Source organism: Lacerta agilis, chromosome 10 (genome assembly GCF_009819535.1).
Source record: "Lacerta agilis isolate rLacAgi1 chromosome 10, rLacAgi1.pri, whole genome shotgun sequence".
Lineage (NCBI taxonomy): Eukaryota > Metazoa > Chordata > Lepidosauria > Squamata > Lacertidae > Lacerta > Lacerta agilis.
This window is the reverse complement of record NC_046321.1, coordinates 31,137,031-31,157,546: the sequence shown is the minus strand read 5'-3', so window position 1 is coordinate 31,157,546 and position 20,516 is coordinate 31,137,031. Positions and strand designations below refer to the sequence as shown.

The 20,516-nt window shown below is 41.4% G+C and overlaps 1 protein-coding gene across 1 annotated transcript in view; it reads right to left on the bottom strand.

Moving 5' to 3' along the window:
* Window positions 1-20,516, bottom strand: part of GRIN2B (glutamate ionotropic receptor NMDA type subunit 2B) — a 267,579-nt gene that overhangs the window by 8,152 nt on the left and 238,911 nt on the right. The window contains exons 9-10 of the mRNA XM_033162191.1: window positions 20,275-20,504; window positions 725-885 (exon numbers count right to left, since the gene is read on the bottom strand). Coding sequence (XP_033018082.1) covers window positions 725-885; window positions 20,275-20,504 — 391 coding nt within the window. The remainder of the gene's footprint in view (window positions 1-724; window positions 886-20,274; window positions 20,505-20,516) is intronic.

Here is a 20,516-nt window from a genome sequence, read left to right as displayed (position 1 = left end):
ACACAAGTATAGTGTGTGTGTGTGTGTGTGTGTGTTTACTGTGGAAAAGATGCAGCTTTCACATAATTGTGGTTAGGATCCCCAATTTACTAATATTTTTATATAGCAATTAAGATTAGGGATTAAGATAATATCATAGTTATTTCAATAATAAAGAATCTTAGGTGATGTCTAGCCCCAACTATTGCATTGCAGCTTAAGGCAATATTTCCACCAGCTAATGTGCTTTTCAGAAAGTCTGCATTGATGCAAGAAGGGGAAGAATCATTGTTATATTACTTGCACATATGTAGCCAAAAAGAACAAAAATTAATAATAATGGATGGGATAAATTGTTCTTGACAACATTGTGGTAAACAACATTCCCTGAAAATAAGACACTGTCTTATATTTATTTTTCCTCAAGAAGACACACTATGGCTTATTTTCAGGGGATGTCTTATTTTCCTTTTTACGTCAGTTGCTGCCTGTCTTCTTAAATGCTACGCATCGGTACGCTGCAAAGCCACGCCTATCACTACAGTATGTCTTATTTTCGGGGTATGAATTATATCGCGCAAATGCTTAGAAATCCTGCTACGGCTTATTTTATGGGTATGCCTTATTTTCAGGGAAACACGGTAGCAGCAGGAATATTAGGGAGAAGGTTCTTAAAAATCCCAAGAGAATAATACACACAGGTTTACATTAGCAACCTTAGTATTTAGGGAAGAGGCAATCTCACCCTGTCTTTAATGAGGATAGCGCATCTCCCACCGATCTTTGGTTGAACTTCACCATGTAGGCGTGCATCAGTTCGTAATTGTTGCGAATGTTCCTCTCTGTACTGCCATTAGGAACTGTCCCAAAGCGGAAAGGTGGTGAGAAAGCATTTGGGTTTTGGAACTGGAGAAAAAGAGAGAAAGAAAAGCTCTCAAGTTGTTTTCTCAGTGGTTATTTGAGAGAGAACCAGATTTTCTGGGATATCAAGTTGGTAGGTATTTCAGAGCTTTAATGGCATGTTGGCAACCAGGCCACAGCATGCCATGCATAAGGACTGTAATCCAAAAAGATATACATGTTCATGAAGGAGAACCATGCATGATGCAGTAGCTTTATTTGATATTTTCCCTATAACACTTTATACTGCCAAAGAGACAAGAGGCTGAATTAAAAAGCGGTACAGCGATTCCACTATCAAAACCAAAGCATGGGAAACAGTGAAATCACCTGCTGCATTTGCAACCACATACAATGTATTTCAATTGTAATATTTGTTTTAAAGCTGACACAGAACAACGTATCTCCCTAAATAGCAGAATATTTTCTACGACACTGTTAAAATTATCTTCAAATGTGATTGCCAGTCCTGAGATGGTGGAGGGATTGACCAGCCATTTTAAAAAAATCTACACACAAAAGAACATTCTAATTTATAATAGTAGTATGCCGATGAAGAGATGCAACTATGTAAGGATAAGTAGGCTTAGACATCCTGGATAGCTCAGTTGCTTAGAGTATGATAACGCCAAGGTTGCATGTTTGGTCCCCATATGGAACAGCTGTATATTCCTGCACTGCAGAGAGTTGGACTGAAATGATCCTCAGGGTCCCTTCCAACTCTACAATTCTATTAGTCTATGTAGGATGCTCACGATTCCCATTGGCTGAGTCCACTGGCATTACCAGTGTCAGGGAGCAAGTTTAGACATGCATAACAATATCCATTAGTCCAACTTTTTACTTTCTCCTATATAAATGGATTGCTGCCATTTTTTTTTCTAGGAAGGAAAGTAAACTCTTCCCCAAAACTGAATGGCCTAGTTCATACTTGTTGGGGTCTCATTGTGTGTGCAGTGGGGAGTGCAATGCATGTTTGTAAACAGAAGTACACTATATTACATACAACCTCATGAGTCTTTAGTACTGTATAAACAAACTCCCTTCCCCCACATGATCATGACCAACATTTTACTTGCAATTCTCTTCTGGGACCCAAAGGCAATAATAAATAAAGAATATAGAAAAATACAGCTGATACAGAAGGAGCACCATAATTACACTGGAACTAAAACTAGCAATATCATCTGAAAGCCTACTTGGTCCTAATGATTCTCTGAACATTCAGCTGGCATGGTCTGAAACAGGTGTAGGAAACACACACACACACACACACACCCCGCCCATGTGGTGTTGCTGAACTTCAATTCCCAACAAGCAAAGCTGGTGACCAGGAATGATCAGAGTTGAACTTCAGCAACATCTGGAACTCCAGAGGTTCCCTACATCTGGTCTACAATCTAAATCAGTGAGATCCACATGTATCATCCATTTTAATTTATGTAAATTTAAAATTGCCTGGCATTGAAGTTGAATTGAAAAAATACAGTGACTCGTCTTCCTACTAAACATTATAGCATTTTATGGAAATAATTTCTCAAAGAAAGAGTATCATCTATTGCAAGAGCTTCAAGTTATAAGTTCATGAATCAAAAATGTTAATGCAAGATAATGATTTCTTAAGAATGTTTTGCACATTTTCCTAAAGGGGAAGACAGGAGTTTACAAATACTTCTGGGAAGTATTTTCCATATCCACAAGCCCCCTGCAGAATAAGTATGTCTGCATTAATTCCCTCTGCTGCCTTCACTTTCTTCACATAATGGATTTTGAGTAAAGGGGGTTCTAATCCCCGTCTTAATTTGATATGTTGAACAGTTTCCATACATCATCCAGTCAAAAGCACTGCTGTGAGTATTCACATTGTTTCATAATATGCTCTGTGGCTGATTCAGAACAACACTTCTTCTAGCTTCTGTACCCTCCTCTTCATTGAGGACATCATTATCTAGATCCACAGTCAGAAGATCCTTCAGAAATTCCACTTCAATAAGTTTTGACCCCACTATCGAGATGAGACAAGAGCATTCCATGCACCAGGTTCACTTTGGGCAAATACTGTGTCCGGTAATGGTCATATACATAATCACCACTGTATACTGAAAAATGCTGAACACCTCTCATATCTCTACATTGTCCTAGTTCCTACCCAGGACACACCACAAGGCCCATCGTCTATGTGAAATTTAATCTGTTTTAGTATTTCAAATTATTGTATGTTTTAATGTACTGCATTTCCCCCCCATATCTTATGGAAGAGTTGGAAGAAAGAACGAGATCTTCAGGGTCCTTGCTTACTGTGGACATTCTTAAGCAGATGATTACAGAGCAAACAAAAGTAATTTAATGAAAAATAGTAGTATTAGAGGAAAAATAGATACAAAATTGACAAGGTTAGAAGGAACTGTCAATGAAATGAGGAATGAAACTAAACCAGAGATGATTGAAATGGAAAATGGGAACAGAAATTGCCTAGAGGATTTAGTGGCTTTGGTCCTGTCTCATTTCTCAGATATCCCAACAATACTTGTATGGAATTTAATAATTTTCATTGGGACGGCAAAGTTTTAATCCTTCCCCACCCATGAGTCTGACAAAAATGGCCCTCCACCACAATTAGTATTACAAAAAGGTTCCCATTGGCACTAATGGAGCTTGCTTCCAATGCTGATTGCAGTTTAATGGTGGTGTTCTGTGATTGGGGAGGAAATAGTTAATTCTCCCTTCTTTGTGCATTGTAGTTCCAATAAAACACACACCCTCCTTCCATGCTGGGTGGCAATTTTTAAAAAAATTGTAATCCATGCAATTAATGTCTGTTTTGGCTCTGAGACAATAGTTTCTACCTTCCAGGCCTGCTACAGGTGTTAATTAACATAGCAAAGCTAGGGTGATTATGTTATCCCCAATTACTTGTGTTATGAATGGTCACTTAGCTTATCTTAAGCTTCACACAGAATTTTCACAGACCGCAGTTTTTGCAACTCATGGGAATATGGCTCCATCTATAACCTCTACCCACATGTGCATGTTCCAGCGGGTGCAGAATGCTGAAGCGAGGCTCCTCATGGGGTCCTTGCCGTGGGAGCATATTCACCCAGTGCTCTACCAGCTGCACTGGCTCCTGGTGGAGTACCGGGTCAGGTTTAAGGTGCTGGTTTTGACCTTTAAAGCCCTATGTGGCCTAAGACCCTCATACTTACGGAACCGCCTCTCCTGGTATGTCCCGCATAAGACCCTAAGGTCCATGAATAATAATAGCTTAAGTGTCCCGGGCCCTAAAGAAGCCAGATTATCCTCCACCAGGACCAGGGCTTTTTTAGTGACGGCTCCAACCTGGTGGAATGCTCTGTCCCATGAGACTAGGGCCCTGCAGGACTTGATCTCCTTCCGCAGGGCCTGTAAGACAGAGCTATTCTGCCTGGCCTTCAATATGAATTAGCCTGATCCTCCATTCCCTTTTCCCTTTCCTTTTTCTATGAAGAAACCTTTCTGGGACCCCACATTTAAACTCTTCCCTGGTCTCCTTGCTGGCCCTAGCAGGACCAACTTGGCCAGTTAGCCCTGGTGATCACTTGATGTTTACTGAACTGGGTCCCCCCCCCCAAAAAAAATGACCCTGATTTTTTTGAATTTTATTGACATGGATGCTACATTTATGCTGTTTTTAAGCTGTTTTTAAAGTCGCTTTTAATCAATGTTTTATATTGGCTGTTAGCTGCCCTGAGCCCGGTTTTTAAATCGGGAAGGGCAGGGCAGTGTTTTTCAACCTTTTTTGGGCAAAGGCACACTTGTTTCATGAAAAAAATCACAAGGCACACCACCATTAGAAAATGTTTAAAAAATTAACTCTGTGCCTATATTGACTATATATAAAGTAATTCTCTTGAATTTTTCAATTTTTCCCACGGCACACCAGGCAACATCTCGCGGCACACTAGTGTGCCGCAGAACAGTGGTTGAAAAACACTGGGGCAGGGTATATTAAAAATTTTATTTGTATTATTATTTGTATTATTATTATTATTATTATTATTATTATTATTATTATTATTATTATTATTTGTGGCCAAACAACTGAATATAACACTTCATGCATCTGACAAAGTGAATTCTAGTCCATTAAGACTTATGCCATAATACACCTTTTAATCTTTCAGGTACCGCAAGACACTTGGTTACTTTTTTTCTGTAGCAGACTCACAAAGCTACTTGTCTCGAAGATGCTTCCAAATCTTTTCTAGAGCTGCTGGCATCCCCCTTCATTTGAAGTGATGCTCCTCATTCCATAATGTATTGAACAGACCATATTTAAAGGCAGCAAAGTTTAACTGATGGCTACGGTACAGAGAACATCTCACTCTCACTCCTCTTATTTTATTTTGGTAGAAAAGGGTAGGAAATGGGCTGGCAGCCATCTTGCAGGCCCCTTGCTGCTCCTGGTAAATTCATCCCTCATAAAACTCTTTTCAGGCTGAACTGCTGTAAGATTTTATATGCTACTTGGTTTACCCAAGTCACAATCAATGCTTTCTGGGGTTTTATGAGCAGTAAACTTTAGCACTGACAATTACGAAAACTCCTTAAAATCCATACACAGAGAAGTAGTGGTGGGAAAAGTGAGCCGAGATGTAAACCAGGGGCCCAAAATCAGCATTAAGAGGTGGAAATTATGCCAAAGCCTTTCAAATTCCCTCCTCACTGCTGCAGAGAGGCATTTTGCGTGGCTTAGTAGCTACTTTTGCCAATCTAATAACGGGCACAATGAAGGAGACAAGTGAAAGTTGCTTAGCAGTCAAACCTGGTATTGATATTGTAGCAAAGGTATCACACCACCCCAATCTCTGAGCAGTTCAAGATTCCAGGGGTAAGGCAAGTTACACAGGGTTTGTGTTTCCTTTAGGAATGAGGCATGGTGGAGAATGTGGTGTCTTTATGATAATTCGGTTTATTGACAAATATATACCACCTGAGCTATGATGGAGGGGCTTTCAGCATTACACACTGAGAGGGTCCTGCCTTGGATTCAGACACTCAGCCCCCACAAAAGGTGCCAAAACGAAACAGCACAAAATTTAGAGGATCCATAATTGAGAAGATTATTTGGGGTCACCAAATTTTGGCTTTGCACAGAGCACCATATGATGAAAGATTACCAAAGTCTGTCTCTCATTCATTATCTGGCATCCCAGAATTAGGAGGGGAATCGAGGAACCCCACAAACTTGTAACCATTGGCGTAGCAAGGTCAGGTAGTACCCGGTGTGGAAAGTGTCTTGTAACCCCCCCCCCCCCGGATTTTATTTTATTTTATTTACATATTTTGCCTGCAAAAATGGTTTGACACTTTTGGGGGGAGCCAGAATTGTTGCTCTTTTTGGGGGGAGCCAAAGTTGTTGAGCTTTTGTGGCAGAGCAAGAGTTGTTGAGCTTTTCTGGGGACCGTTTCAGAAGCAGGAAGCCTGCGTGTGCAAAAGCCACACCGTCTCTCACAGACGTTGAGTGCCACACAGCATTTTGTCACCCTCCCTCGGAGGTGGCACCTGCGGCGGACCGCACCCAATGCACCCAACCTTGTGGCACCTCTACTTGTGACCATATAAACTATGGACCTATGCGGTGCGCACACAGTAAACTTTTCATACATGGACACAGCAGTTATATGAAAAGTATACTAGGGTTGCCATATTTCAAACAGTGAAAATCTGGACATTAAAGTATTCTGTATATGTCTGGGGAAATCCGGACGTACGGCACCCCAAAGTATACTCCATCACTTCCTACTGTAAAAAACATCAGACTGCCAATGTGTACATATAGTTCAAAACTTAGAGCTCTTTGAAAATAGCTGTGATCCTTACCAGCAGGGGTGGTACACTTTTGTGTGTAATACCAATCCCTTCTGCTGGCAGAATAGGTAAAATCCCCACCAGTAATGTGCAGAAATGTGGATTAAGGAGTACTGGAGATGGCACGAGTGTTTCTATACTGCTAATAGATGGAAGGGGGGGGGAAATATTTACTGGAATACAGGACATTAAAAAAAACACTTAGACATGAGAAGCCTGATAAGGTACATTGCACAGAACACAAGAATCTGTTCCAAAGGGACAAAATAAAAACCTTTTAGAAAGGCAAAAATGACTTTGTACCTGTAAGTCATTCCAAAATCAATAGTACTTAGATGTGCTTTACTCTGCACAGCGGTAGGTAGGTGGGTGTGGGAAGGGATGTGGGATCACAAGTATGTGTTACAAAGTATCAAGCTACATTTTAGTACCATATATAAAGTGCAGGCCAAATCCATGATCCCAGCACTCTCAGCCCAAGCTGCATCGCTACACTAGGAATAACCAACAATAGGCTACATGTATGTTTACCAATACACTGAGCCACCTCATGTTCCTAGGGCTGTAGAATCCAAATCTTGAAGATATGAGCCCCAGCATCTTTTTTAAAAAAATTGCTAATTGTTCAATCAATGTCAATTGTACCTCTGCAACTTGCAACCACTCCCATCCCCCAGGCACCGTATCCAGCTCTGCAGTCCAGTGCAGAGAAATCTTGAAATTTAAATGCAAAGATCCATATGATACCCAAACCCTGAGATCTTTGGCTGCAAACTTGACAGGAACACACATAAATATTCATCTCTAGTCTGCAGGTTTTGTGTTTGTAACACTGAAGGGAACCAGCTGCCACTCACGTACCCATGGGGCCTAGAGGAGTGAAGGAAGAGACTGAAGAAAATGCCTTATTTTTGCACAGAAATCATTCTCTCTATCAGAAAACAACCCCCCCCCCAAGAATAACTTCATTTCTGCCCCTAAGAGCTAGTGTTTTGGACCAATTTATTTTGAGCCTGTAATACCTGCAAGTGCAATAAGCCTTAAAAGGCCAGGAAAAGGGCGGACTGTGAAAAGAATTTGTGACTCTGCTGCTGCAGAACTGGGAAAATTAGTGAAAGACCAGGAAAGTGGCTTCCTCTTCCCCCTGGAAAGCCTTAGCTGCCTATCAAGGCTTGGTGCATACCAGGCCATCATAGTACTTTTGCCAGGCCAGGGAGCTAGAGGCTGGAGGCAAGGCTGAGCATGGTGAGGCAGAGACAATTCTGTGCCAGAAACAGCAGGAAGACCCCAAATACGGAAGCTTTTAGGGGGTGTTGCATCTTGTCACATAGTGTCATTATGAAAGTTCACAAGGCTTCTCTGCTGGTGGCATCCTCTTTTGTGCCAGAGTTTGATGATGACATAAAGCAAGGAGGCAGAATCTTTTTCCACCCAAAGGCTGCATTTCCTTCTGGACAATCTGCCAGGAGCCACGCATCAGAGATAAGCAGGGCCAGAGGAGAAAGTGTGCAGAGCATTAAATGCAAAACTTCCTTTGCCTAGTGGGCTAGTTTCTACCGACGCTCATACCCCACCACCCACCCTCCAGGCAAGAACGAGGCATCACCAGAGTTCAATGACACATTCTACCTAGGCAAAAACACTCAAGGAGGGTGTGGAGCAGGGCCAGGGAGGGGTGTGGCCTGTGAAGAGGGTGTGTGACCAGGGAGTGGGTGTGGCTTAGGGAGAGTCCTGTGAATCTGATAGGCCTGGAAGACCGCATATGGCTCCTAGGCCTGAGGTTCTCCACCTCTGACATAAAGGGTGAATGCCTCAGGAGCCATTGCAGGTTTGAGTACCTTAACACTTTCAAATGGAACAACATGGGAAAGCAAATATGTTCTCTTGCTAATAGGTCATATGTAGAAGGTGGATTTTTAGGAACTTTAGGCCCAAGTGCATACAAAATTGTATATTTTAGTTTAAAAAGTGTATTTTATCTAAAGATATGTCAAAAAATGTGCGTCCTGTGAGGAAATAAGTTACAAAGAATGCAGATTTCCATGCAGATTTATGAAGAACAAGAGAGAAGGCACTTATAAATGAACACATGCAAAACTGCTTCTGGGAACATGGCCAACCCCACCAGTGGGTGGGAGATGCTGGAATTAGACCATGCAACCATTCCTTCTCAACACCCTTCTTTCTCCTCTGTTGGAAGACAGAACTGCATGTGTCACGTTGTTTGTCATGCAACCCCTGCACTTAGGCCTGTTGTCCTCAGATGCAGTGGAGGATGCCAATATTGAAGTAGAATTCCACTGCTAGTCCAGTCCCCTTCTGAACACAGAATCAGGAATAGCCCATAATTCTATGCATTTACCTGACAGGGTGATGCTGCAACGATAGCTTCCAGATAGCAGCATCACTGCTGCTTACAGGGATGGGAAGGGGCAAGATGGCAGCAAGGTTGGGACTGTGCAACCACACTAGCAGAGCCAATCCAGTGTTCCCACCTATGCACCCACACAGCCCCAGCCTTGCTGGTGCCTCACCCCTACCACTGTGTGGCAAGTGATACTGCTACCCAGAAGCTATTGTGGCAGCTCTGCTCCACTGGGCAAGCCACACCTGCATGTAGTTGGTGTGTGTGGATCATCTTTTTTGCCTCAGGCAGCAAAATGTCTTGCACCAACTTAACCATCAATCGTTATTCTGAACTCACTTAAAAAAGTAAGAACAAATGTGTACTAAAGAAACATCAAAGTGTAACATTCCAAAGAATAACCATATTAAAAAATTGTCCAGTAGCACCTGGTAAAGGTAAAGGGACCCCTGACCATCAGGTCCAGTCGTGTCCGACTCTGGGGTTGCGGCGCTCATCTCGCTCTATAGGCCGAGGGAGCCGGCGTTTGTCCGCAGACAGCTTCCGGGTCATGTGGCCAGCATGACAAAGCCGCTTCTGGTGAACCAGAGCAGCGCACGGAAACGCCGTTTACCTTCCCGCCGGAGCGGTCCCTATTTATCTACTTGCACTTTGACATGCTTTCGAACTGCTAGGTGGGCAGGAGCTGGGACCGAGCAACGGGAGCTCACCCCGTGGCAGGGATTCGAACCGCCGACCTTCTGATCAGCTAGCCCTAGACTCTGTGGTTTAACCCACAGCGCCACCTGGGTCCCTCCAGTAGCACCTGAGAGACCACCTAAGTTTGTTCTTGGTATAAGCTTTCGTGTGCATGCACATTTCTTCAGATACATAAAGGATGTTTTTACGGTTCATACAATTGAAGCCAATGTCTTGGAAAAAGCAGAATCAATTTACATTACAGTATTTGGTAAGTTATTCATGAGGCAAAAAAGAAAAGATGCAGCATTATTTAGCTATAGCTCCTCTTCCAGACACAGAGGGGAAGCAGCTTTTTAAAATGAAAGTGTCACTTTTTAAAGTTCGTCTTTAAACAGTGAACAGAATTAGTTAAAATTTTACATGGCAATTTAACAAGGATGTTTGCATTTGGGGGATATTCAGAAGGGGTAAATGTTTGGTGCACGAGGTGTTTATGTTGCAGTTTTGTCTAGATTTATCATATCTGCTGTGGACTAAATTAGTGCTGACTTAAGCTCTAGTACAAGGCTGTGGTTTTGAGTTTCCATAAAGCAGTACTACTGTTTTGCTAGGTGCAGATAACCTCGGGGCTTATTCAAACTCCTGGAAGGAACATGATAGGCAATATTTGATTTCAACAGCTAAATATAATATTATTGATTTATGATGTTCATAGTGCTATCAGCAATATCTAAATAAAACAACAAAATTGGCAACAATGTGATTGCAGGGAAGGGATGTGGCTATGATAAGTTTGGAAAATACAGCCTTTCAAAATACAAAATACAAACAAACACAGGCATTGTGCAGTTATCAGAATGCTAAAGCTCCCAATTCAATCGTTTTCCAAACACCCTAGAAATTTGAAGTTTGGTTACCCCCCCCCCGACCTATGAAAAAACTGTTTGTTAATATTTCATCAACCATTTTGGTTATTATTACTAAGTCTCTATAAACCTCTCACTAAAGTACTGTTTAATGTGAGTTAATGAAAAGTCATTGTGGATAAGATATCTGGAGTGTAACTAGAACATTCAATATGAGTTATTTTCTTTTGCTCATTCACCTGCCTGATAGATGCCACGCCTGCCAAACTGTAGCATGTTATTTACATCTCCATCAATCCTACAACCCAACCCCAAATACATTTCTTCAGGAGAAGGTCCCAGTGTGCTCTGTAAAATGTACTCTCTGGTAAATAAATAAGTCTAGGGGTTCAATCTAAAGACTACTGCCTTTGTGAGAAGATAAGGAGCTTTCTTTTACTTTTGTTTGTTCGCCACTTGATCTGCCCCTCATTTCTTTCATTACTGTCTTCTAATGAGAAGTTTTAGTTACAGGTAGGTAGCCGTGTTGGTCTGCCGTAGTCAAAACAAAATAATAATAATAATAATAATAATAATAATAATAATAATAATAATAATAATAATAAATTCCTTCCAGTAGCACCTTAGAGACCAGCTAAGTTTGTTCTTGGTATGAGCTTTTGTGTGCATGCACACTTCTTCAGATACACTGAAACAGAAGTCACCAGACCCTTATATATAGTGAGAGGGTGGGGAGGGGTATTACTCAGAAGGGTGGTGGGAATGGGTGATTGGCTGATAGGTGTGAAAACCTGTTGACGACTTGCTCATCGTCTAACATTGTGTATGCAATCAAATGCCAACAGTGCCCTTCAGCTCTCTATATTGGACAAACAGGCCAAACCCTATGCCAAAGGATAAATGGACATAAATATGACATCAGGAATCATAAAACAGAGAAACCAGTAGGAGAACACTTCAGTCTCCCAGGACATTCTATACAATATCTCAAAGTAGCTGTCGTATTACAAAATAATTTCAGAAATAGATTTGAAAGAGAAGTTGCTGAATTGCAACTTATTACCAAATTAAAAACCATGGAGAGACCTGGTCTGAATAGAGACATTGGATTCTTATCTCATTATACATGATAAAGCTATTTTTAGCCATCTCACCCTTTGTTTTTTCCTGTAAGACCAATTGCAGTCACTAACAGTCGCCAACACCCTCCCCACCCTCTCACTATATATAAGGGTCTGGTGACTTCTGTTTCAGTGTATCTGAAGAAGTGTGCATGCACACGAAAGCTCATACCAATAACAAACTTAGTTTGTCTCTAAGGTGCTACTGGAAGGATTTTTGTTGTTGTTGTTGTTGTTGATGAGAAGTTTGTTGTTTTGGGGAACTTACAAAGCTGCCTTATACAAGCCTGACCAATGGTCCATCTAGCTCACTATTGTCTACGATGGTTGTGGCTATCCAGCGTTTCAGAGTCTTTCCCAGCCCTACCTGAGGGAGCTGAGGAGCAAACCTGGCACTGTCTGCACACAAAACAGATGCTCTACCACTGAGCTATGGCTGGAGGGCACCAAGAAATCCAGTGAGGGATGTTTTCCTTCTAAACTTGATGCATCGTGATGCATTCAAATGCTGCACCTGTTGCTTCTCTGCCTATCACAAAGCTCTGAAACGCACTAGAGCCAGTAAACAAAGCAGACAGAAACTCCCTTCATCTGTAATTTAATTTAGTAAGTTCTCATACATTTTTGCCCTTTTGTGAGCTTAAATGGGAATTGCTGTAGCTATGGGTGGCACTAAATGGCCAAGGGGTAGGGGATCCACCAATTTCCTTGCAACCAAGGGCCCAAACAAACTTGGAGTCGAGCCTGTCTATACAAAAGTCTATAAGAAAGAGGAAGATTTCATCTTCCAAATGTTGACATGAGTAACTCATGTTGCCTCCAATATGCTGAATGTCCCAAGATATGCAACCACATTGCTCAGTGAACTAGAAGCCATTGTGTGTCCACCATACCCCCTTTTGATATATTCCTTATGACAGGAATTTGAGATGGATAGGATCCACCATGTCCTCATCATGAATCTCTGACAACGAATTTCAACTAAACTGTCACTCCGCTTTTTATGCTTGTTTCCTGTCTGAAAAGTCAAGTCTGGATTAGAAAACACTTCCCAAATTCAGTATTCATTTATCTTGTAGGAGTTTTAAACTAGTTTCATGATGTAATGCATTGCAAGGGTGGAGAACATGTGCTGCTCCAGGCCTTGTTGACTCTTAACTTTTATTAGCCCCAGCCAGGATCTCGAATGGTCAGAGATGATGGGAATTGTAGTCCAACAGCATCTGGAGAGTCATAGGTTCCCCATCCCTGCTGTAGCACCTCAAGGCTGTAAGAAAACACTGCATTAAAAAAAATCAAACCTTTACCAGATCCTAAGTAAGGAATCAAAGCCAGGAACTCAAAGCAAATTCTGAGACCTTCACTTCTTCCCTGTTTTAATGGTGAAACATATAACCAAAGTGCTTCCTGTGTAATGTTGGTGCAGTGGTGTTCTCAAATATGACTTGTGCTTCGCACCAAGATGTTAATAGTGGTCACTGTAAATTGTAGTCAGTGATATCACTGAGTTGGGAATAAGAAAAGAAATAATTAGCAAGGAACTCTGAGATTAAAAGAACATAAAAGGAAGCTAAAAATAGCAGGTTTAAAGAAGGTTGTTCTTCTAAAATGGCTAAAATCATAGCAGGGATCTAATTAGCAAAGAAATCTTCCATCACATTTAGTCAACTGCAGTAAAGTGCACATAGTAGGTTCAGTAGCTTGACTGAACCCCTATGCAGAATCCAAATTTATGCAATCTCTGTGTTAACTAGACTGTTTAGTAATTCAGAGCTACACAACCTCTTCTCTGATTGTATTGAATCTCTGATCAGAGAAGCTTCTTGCAACCAAGTTACTACATAGGCTCTACATTGACCTTGTTGCTAGGCTACACCATCCCTTCACTGCATAAAAGTTGAAGACTTATAGAATCATAGAACTGTAGAGTTTGAAGAGATCCTGAGGATCATCTAGTCTAACCCATTGCAAAGCAGGAAGCTCAACTAAAGCATCCAAACTCCAAACTTCTCCATGCTGGCAGAGATAAGGGATCACGTGAGAGAGGAATGAATGGTTTTTGCACATCAGCACCAGAGATACTGGGAAATATAGTGAGGTTCCTGAGCAAAAATATATGTTACAATGATCCTCCAGTGCACAAAATTTCTACGCACAGAGCCAGCTATGCAGAGTGCCAGAGTCTCAATGCATTGACATCTGTATGTTAGCCCAGCAGAGAAAATAGCAGCTTTGAGGGGATTTTAAATGGGCAAACAACATGGTAGAAAATAATTAACATCCCTCCTCCCTGGCTGTGGTCCTGATCAAATTTGCACATGCTTGGCTGCTTTTAAAAGAGACAGGACATCTGATTTTGGACCACCAATGTCTTGTTTAATCCGGCCCTTAGGGAAGGGGGTTAAACAAATGCATGGAAGACAGGTCTATCAACAGCTGTTAACTACGATAGTTAAATGGAATCTCCAGGCTCAGAGAATATCTGAATATCAGGTATGAGCAAAAGAAAATAATGCATGTTGACTGTTCTAGTTACACAGGCTTCTTGGAAGCATCTGGCTTGCTGGACTAGGTGGACTCTTGGTCTGACCTCGAAGGGCTCTTCTTATTTAACTCAGTGGTAGAGCACAGTCCCTGGCATCTCCAGGCAGAAAATCCCTTAGCTAAGACCCTGGAGAGCCACGGCTAGTCAACATAAACAATACCGAGCTAAATGGACCAATAGTCTGACTCAGGATAATGGAGCTTCACATTTTCCTATTTTCTTATGGGAAGCTTCAAAGGGAACAAGAGCAGAAATATAATGTCCAAAACCCATCATGTAATATTGAAGCGAGATAAGAGGAAAAGACAGCACAGAATTACTGTTAGCCGCACCTTGAAACTGTAATCTTTTAAATCATGTGCTGATTATTTCTTTCCATCTTGCCTCAAGTGTAGCCTATTGGGAGATTTTCACACATGCCCCTCTTCCAGCATGAGTGAAAACCAAGTCCAAAAGTCAGCATGCCTATTCTCTGTATGTCTTTAGGCTTTATCTGCTTAAGGTACTGAGAAAAAACACATTTGTACTCCCATTAATCCTGAAGAGTCCCATTACAAGTTTTTACCACCATTAATCCCTGCAGCGTTGAGGAAGAGAGAGGATCCTATGAGGAATGAGTCAAAGCTAAAGCACATCACAGTCATACCACTGTTTTAAGCCGTTCCACTTTGAGCTGAGATTTGGGGGGGGGGGAGGAAAGACAAAAAATATATCACACGTTGGTGTATTTAAACATTCATAACTTTATAACTAACCAGTCTATTTTCTTCCAACAAAGAAGCTTCTATCGAAGGGCACAAGCAACTTAAAAGGCCAAATCTGAAAACTCAATGGTACATCTTGATTTGCAATTCTTTGTCCACAGGCCTCATAAATCACTTCTATTCTTCCTACTTCCTAATGGTAACAGCAGCCCTTAAACAGTGTGTAAAATTGAAGCACCCAGCTAATGTGATAAGTATTCTATGAAGAATTCAGATCAGGGGTAGGAAACCTGTTGCTCTCCAGATGTTGTTAGACTCCAATCCCCCACCCAGTCCCATCTAACATAGTTAATGGTCAGTGATAATGGCAGAACCCTCTGAAGAGTCACAGGTTCCCCACCCAGGTAGCTAGGTGAGATCTCTTCCTGTAACAAGTGTTCCATAGTTTAAGAACTGGAAAGTGCTGCCTGGCACCTCAATCCTGAATATATTTACTCAAAAGCAGGCCTAATTGATTTGAAAGGAGATTAGTTTCACAGAAAGTATGCTTAGGATCCCAGTCTATAACAATGAGGATGTACTTATCTTTAAGTAAAACCCTACTGATTTTTAAACTAGGCTGTTCAAGTGTTTAAAGGTAAGGATGTGTTTTGCTAGATTATGTTTCATATCCAGGGGCCTAGCCGAATAATAAGATTTATGTGCCTTGGATTTTAAGATTAAAATGTTGAAAAGAATAACACTAAAAACCAGTAACATGGACAAATCAACTGTACCAAAAAGCATAGAATCATAGAAATACACTGCAATCCTATTTCTGTTGTGAAAAATAACTCCTTTATTTCAAATAGGTTCAGCATCTTCTGTCAATGTATACATTCAGAGACATGAACAACACCTGCCTGATATGCTATCACCAATTTGTCCTTTAACCTTTGGCCCTTTCCTTTGATCTTAAAGAATAAGGAACCGGGAAATGAATATTTAAGGGAACAATTAACTGAAGGGGGAAATAATTGGAGGCATGGCTACATGGGAATTTTTTTGGAGTTATCTGCTAGAGAAAGAAAATAGGTTCAGCAAAAATGAGGCATGAGAATGATGAAACTAGGTTTAGCTATGGCATCAGAACATAGGAAGATCCCTGCTAGGCTCACAGAAAATCCCAACTAATTCTACATTCTGTTTCAGCATAAGCAAGATGTGAAGGTGAGACCAACCCTGCCTTTTTCATTCTCAAGAATCATTTGATATTCAGAGGTACACTGCCCCATCACTATTCACTATCACAGGTAAAAGCTTCTGATTAACCTATCCCCCTATAATTTGTTTAATTGTTTCAAAAGCAACAGAGCTAATGGCCTCCATTATACCTGCCACAAGCAAAGCATTGTATGAAGAGTGAGCTGCATTCTGGGAGCTGTTGTTGGTGAAAGGTGCTGAGAATTGTTGGGGGGTCACCAATTCCTCTCACAGAGCTACAATTTCCAAAGTTCCCTGGGAAGAGGGATTAATTGTTAAGTGTAGCTCTGGGAATTGTAGCTCTGGGAGGAAACAGGGTATCTATAATTATCCAGAGCTACATTTATTAAGAGTGAGGGGAACAGGGATCTCCTAACAACTCCCAGCACCTTTCACAAGCTGTAGCTCTCAGAATTGCCTGGAGGAAGCTATGACTGTTTATAGTGGTACCATAGCGCTGTAAATATACTGTATAGTGTGAATGTGGCCACAGACAAACAATATCAGAGTTGGCCTTACCATTAGGAAGAGTGAGGCAGCCACCTGAGTCAATCTATTTTTGGTATCTTTAAATGGTGCCAAATAATTCAATAGCTATTACCATTACACTTCTCTAGTAGTTAGAGAAGGGGAGAGATGAATGTTTTTGCCTCTGATGCCAAAATAATTTGACTGGCCTTAGGTACTGTGGATCCTAACTGGGTGTGGGGCAGTTACAGGTAGGTAGCCGTGTTGGTCTGCCATAGTCAAAACAAAATAAATAAATAAATAAAATTCCTTCCAGTAGCACCTTAGAGACCAACTAAGTTTGTTCTTGGTATGAGCTTTCGTGTGCATGCACACCATTTTCTGCTCCACTACAGGCAGCAAAATGTCTTGGACTGGTACACACACAAGCGCACAGAGAATACTGTCACTAAGCTGGACACTCAAGTGGCAGTTAGCTCAGTTGGTTAGAGTGTGGTGCTGATAATGCCAAGGTTGTGGGTTGGATTCCCATACAAGCCACATCCATTGCAGGGAATTTGCCTTGATGACCCTTAAGGTCCCTTCCAACTCGACAATTCTATGATTCTAAGCAAGATACTGTACTGTTGACGCAGAAGTCTTCAAGCATTTAACACTGGATTTAAATCAATCACACCTAAGGCCAGAATTTATGGGGGCAGGGGTGAAGGGACAAGACTTACCTCATAACTAACACTCAAGACAGACTCAAACAACAGCAAGAGAAATCAAAATTAGGATGCAAGGGATTTTAGGGAAGTAATGTTCTAGATTGGAATAGGAAGGCCACACCAGCAGACTACAAGCCCCAACAGCTCCAACAATGTCAATGTTGCTGCTCCCAGGAAGAAAGGAATTCTAGGTGTGTGCAGCATTAGGGCCACATGGCGCTGAGGGGTCTCCAAGCCATTAGTGTGCCTTGTTAACTGAGAGGATAGCTTTGAAATGTGACTACAAGCAATGAATTGAGGTTGTTGAATTCTAGCATTTTAGTTTCCTTATTGTTTCTACTGTTTGTAATTGGGAAGAAGGAGAAACAATCAGTGGAGGCTGATCTGTTAGGACAGAGATCACCAACCTGGGGCCCATGAAGGCCTTCATTGACATCCCTGAAGGAGGTACCAGACTCAGAGCTTTCATTAAACAAAGAAGTTTCTAGCCCTTCTAATAAGAAATTTATCAATCATAACATGCAGATACCTTTCTGAATAATTTCTTTCAAATGAGCCAGCCTGGCTGTTCCTGCCTCTCAATGTTTTTAGCCAATAAGTGAGGTCAGAGCTGTGACTGATATAGTGAGTTGTTTGGATCCCAGGCAATAGGAATCCATGCAGTCCTAACAGGGATGGTACAATTGCAGCAGTTGTGCCAAGGCTCATGGCAGCAGAAGCCTCAAACACTGAGTTGTTGTTTTATAACATCATGTCTTCAGCCCTTCTAGAAATAAAGGTACAAAGTGTAATGTGCAGGCAGCCCTCAAAGCTGTGGGTTGCCATCCTGATGCAAGTAGAGGGACGACTATAATCTATCTTCAAGCTCTGCAGCATAGAGCATTTATTGCAGTTGGAAAGACCCACTGACTTTCATTGGCTATGATACTAACTCCTCCCCTACTTTCTGGAAGGATTTGCCTGGGCACTGCTGCGGGACAAGAGGAGAGGAGAGGAGAGGAGAGGAGAGGAGAGGAGAGGAGAGGAGAGGAGAGATAGTTGCTACACCTCTGGTGCTGGGGGTGGGGGAAAGTGCTGAGACCATTTCACCTCCTCTTCTTTGGCTGCCCAGGGAAGGACTTTCTGAAAAGATGGGGAGCTAAGAAGTGTGGATGCAACACATACATAAAAAAATTGTTAAACTCCCTCTTCCAAATCAGACAGATCTTTTTGTAATGGGAAAAGACAACAGGAATTCCAGCCACAGAACCCTTACATTACATGAAGTTTGGCCATCTATCAAAGAACCTGAAATCCAGAATACACCTTAAGGTAAAGAATAGCCCATTGTTTGGTACAAATTGCATTTAATATCTCAAAAGGGAGAGGGAGAAACATAGGAAGAAAGGCCTTTTCCCCCAGGATTTGAATCTACCAACAATAACGCTGTGCTTCTTATATATGCTATTTCATCCATCAGCAACCACCGAAGACTCATCATCTTTGATGGTTTGTGAGGTCAAAATGGGACAGAATGATTAATAAAAAAGGCACTGAGGAGGTCACAAATATTACGGACACCTGTCTTGAGGACATCTAATCTAGGAGACTGCAGTGCCACTCTTGCAGCATATCAGACAAAGTATGATAAAACAATATTGAACTAATAAATATTATTATTGTTGCTAAAAAATAAACCAATGCACTAATGATAAACTAGAGCTTACAACACTATATTCATCTATAGCTATGACCCATAAGCACAAGGAATCCACCTCTGTCTAATGCTGCTGCACAGCCCAGCCTACCATAAAACATCTGCATCTATAATTCACACAATTGCAAAAAATAAAAAAATAAAAAAAATCAGAAAATGAGAGCAAGGAAGAAACAAATATTAAGAAAATGGGTGAGGGAAGATTTCCTTTCAGGGTTGCATCCCCATCCCTCATTCACCGATAACAGCAGAGCCCCAAATTATCGACTACCAGTACATTGTAACTACATTAACTTGCATGAGGGTATTTTTTTCTCCAGCCTAAGTACTGGATATTCTGGGGCTGATATTCTTCCATTTTCTGAAGCTTCATGCTAAAATATATAACCTATTGCTGCAATTCTGTACACACTTATTTAGAAATAAAACCAACTGAATATAGCAGAATTTCCATATAACTATGCATAGGAGTGGGCTATTGTGTATGGTGTGTGTGTGTGCGCGCGCTTTAATCCTATTTCTGCCATGGACTTAAGCATATCAGTGTCTGTTCCTCCTCTTTACAGGGAAGATAATAATAACCTCTCAGAGCATTGCTGTGCAACACTTCTCAGCTTGTGAGAAATGCCTATAGAAACTGGAAAACAAGAGAACAAAATCAGCCAAAGACAAAATGTTGTATTTGTCATACTTGCCCCAAGCAGAGTTCAAGTGGATTAAAGGGTAGCAGAAGGAATGGGAGGCAGAGCACTAGTTTATTAGTTCACAGTTGCTAAGAAGAGAGCAGGCACATTCTGTTTCTTTGCCCAGTCAAGATATATACAAAATCTGGGTTTATCAGGGAGGTCGTTTCTGTTCTCCTGGCAACTGCTCATACAGTTATAGGATGCCAACACATAGGGATGCTCACTTTATACTTTGAGAAACTTGGGTTTAGATATTCACAAATCAATTAAAAACACACATACAGAACAGAATTAAAGAGTTTTCTTATTATTTGAATTATCATGTTATTTATTACTAACATCATAAATTAAATTATGGCTGCATTATTGCTAACCAAGCTCAGGGTGCACTCAATTAAAATCAGAGAAGAAGCAAAAGGATTTCATGACAAGGAAGCAACCCTCTGAGGTTGCAAATGCATTACCTTTTTGTCGCTCAGCCCAGACACCTGGTCTACATACTCCTCTTGGATCATGAAGGCAGCCAAATTGGCAGTGTAACTGGCCAGAAAGATGACAGCAAAGAAGGCCCACACAGACACCATGATCTTGCTCGTAGTTCCCTTGGGATTCTGCACTGGCACAGAGTTGTTGAATACCAGGCCCCACAATAACCAGATAGCTTTGCCAATGGTGAAAGAAGGACCACCAGGCTCTGAAATGACCA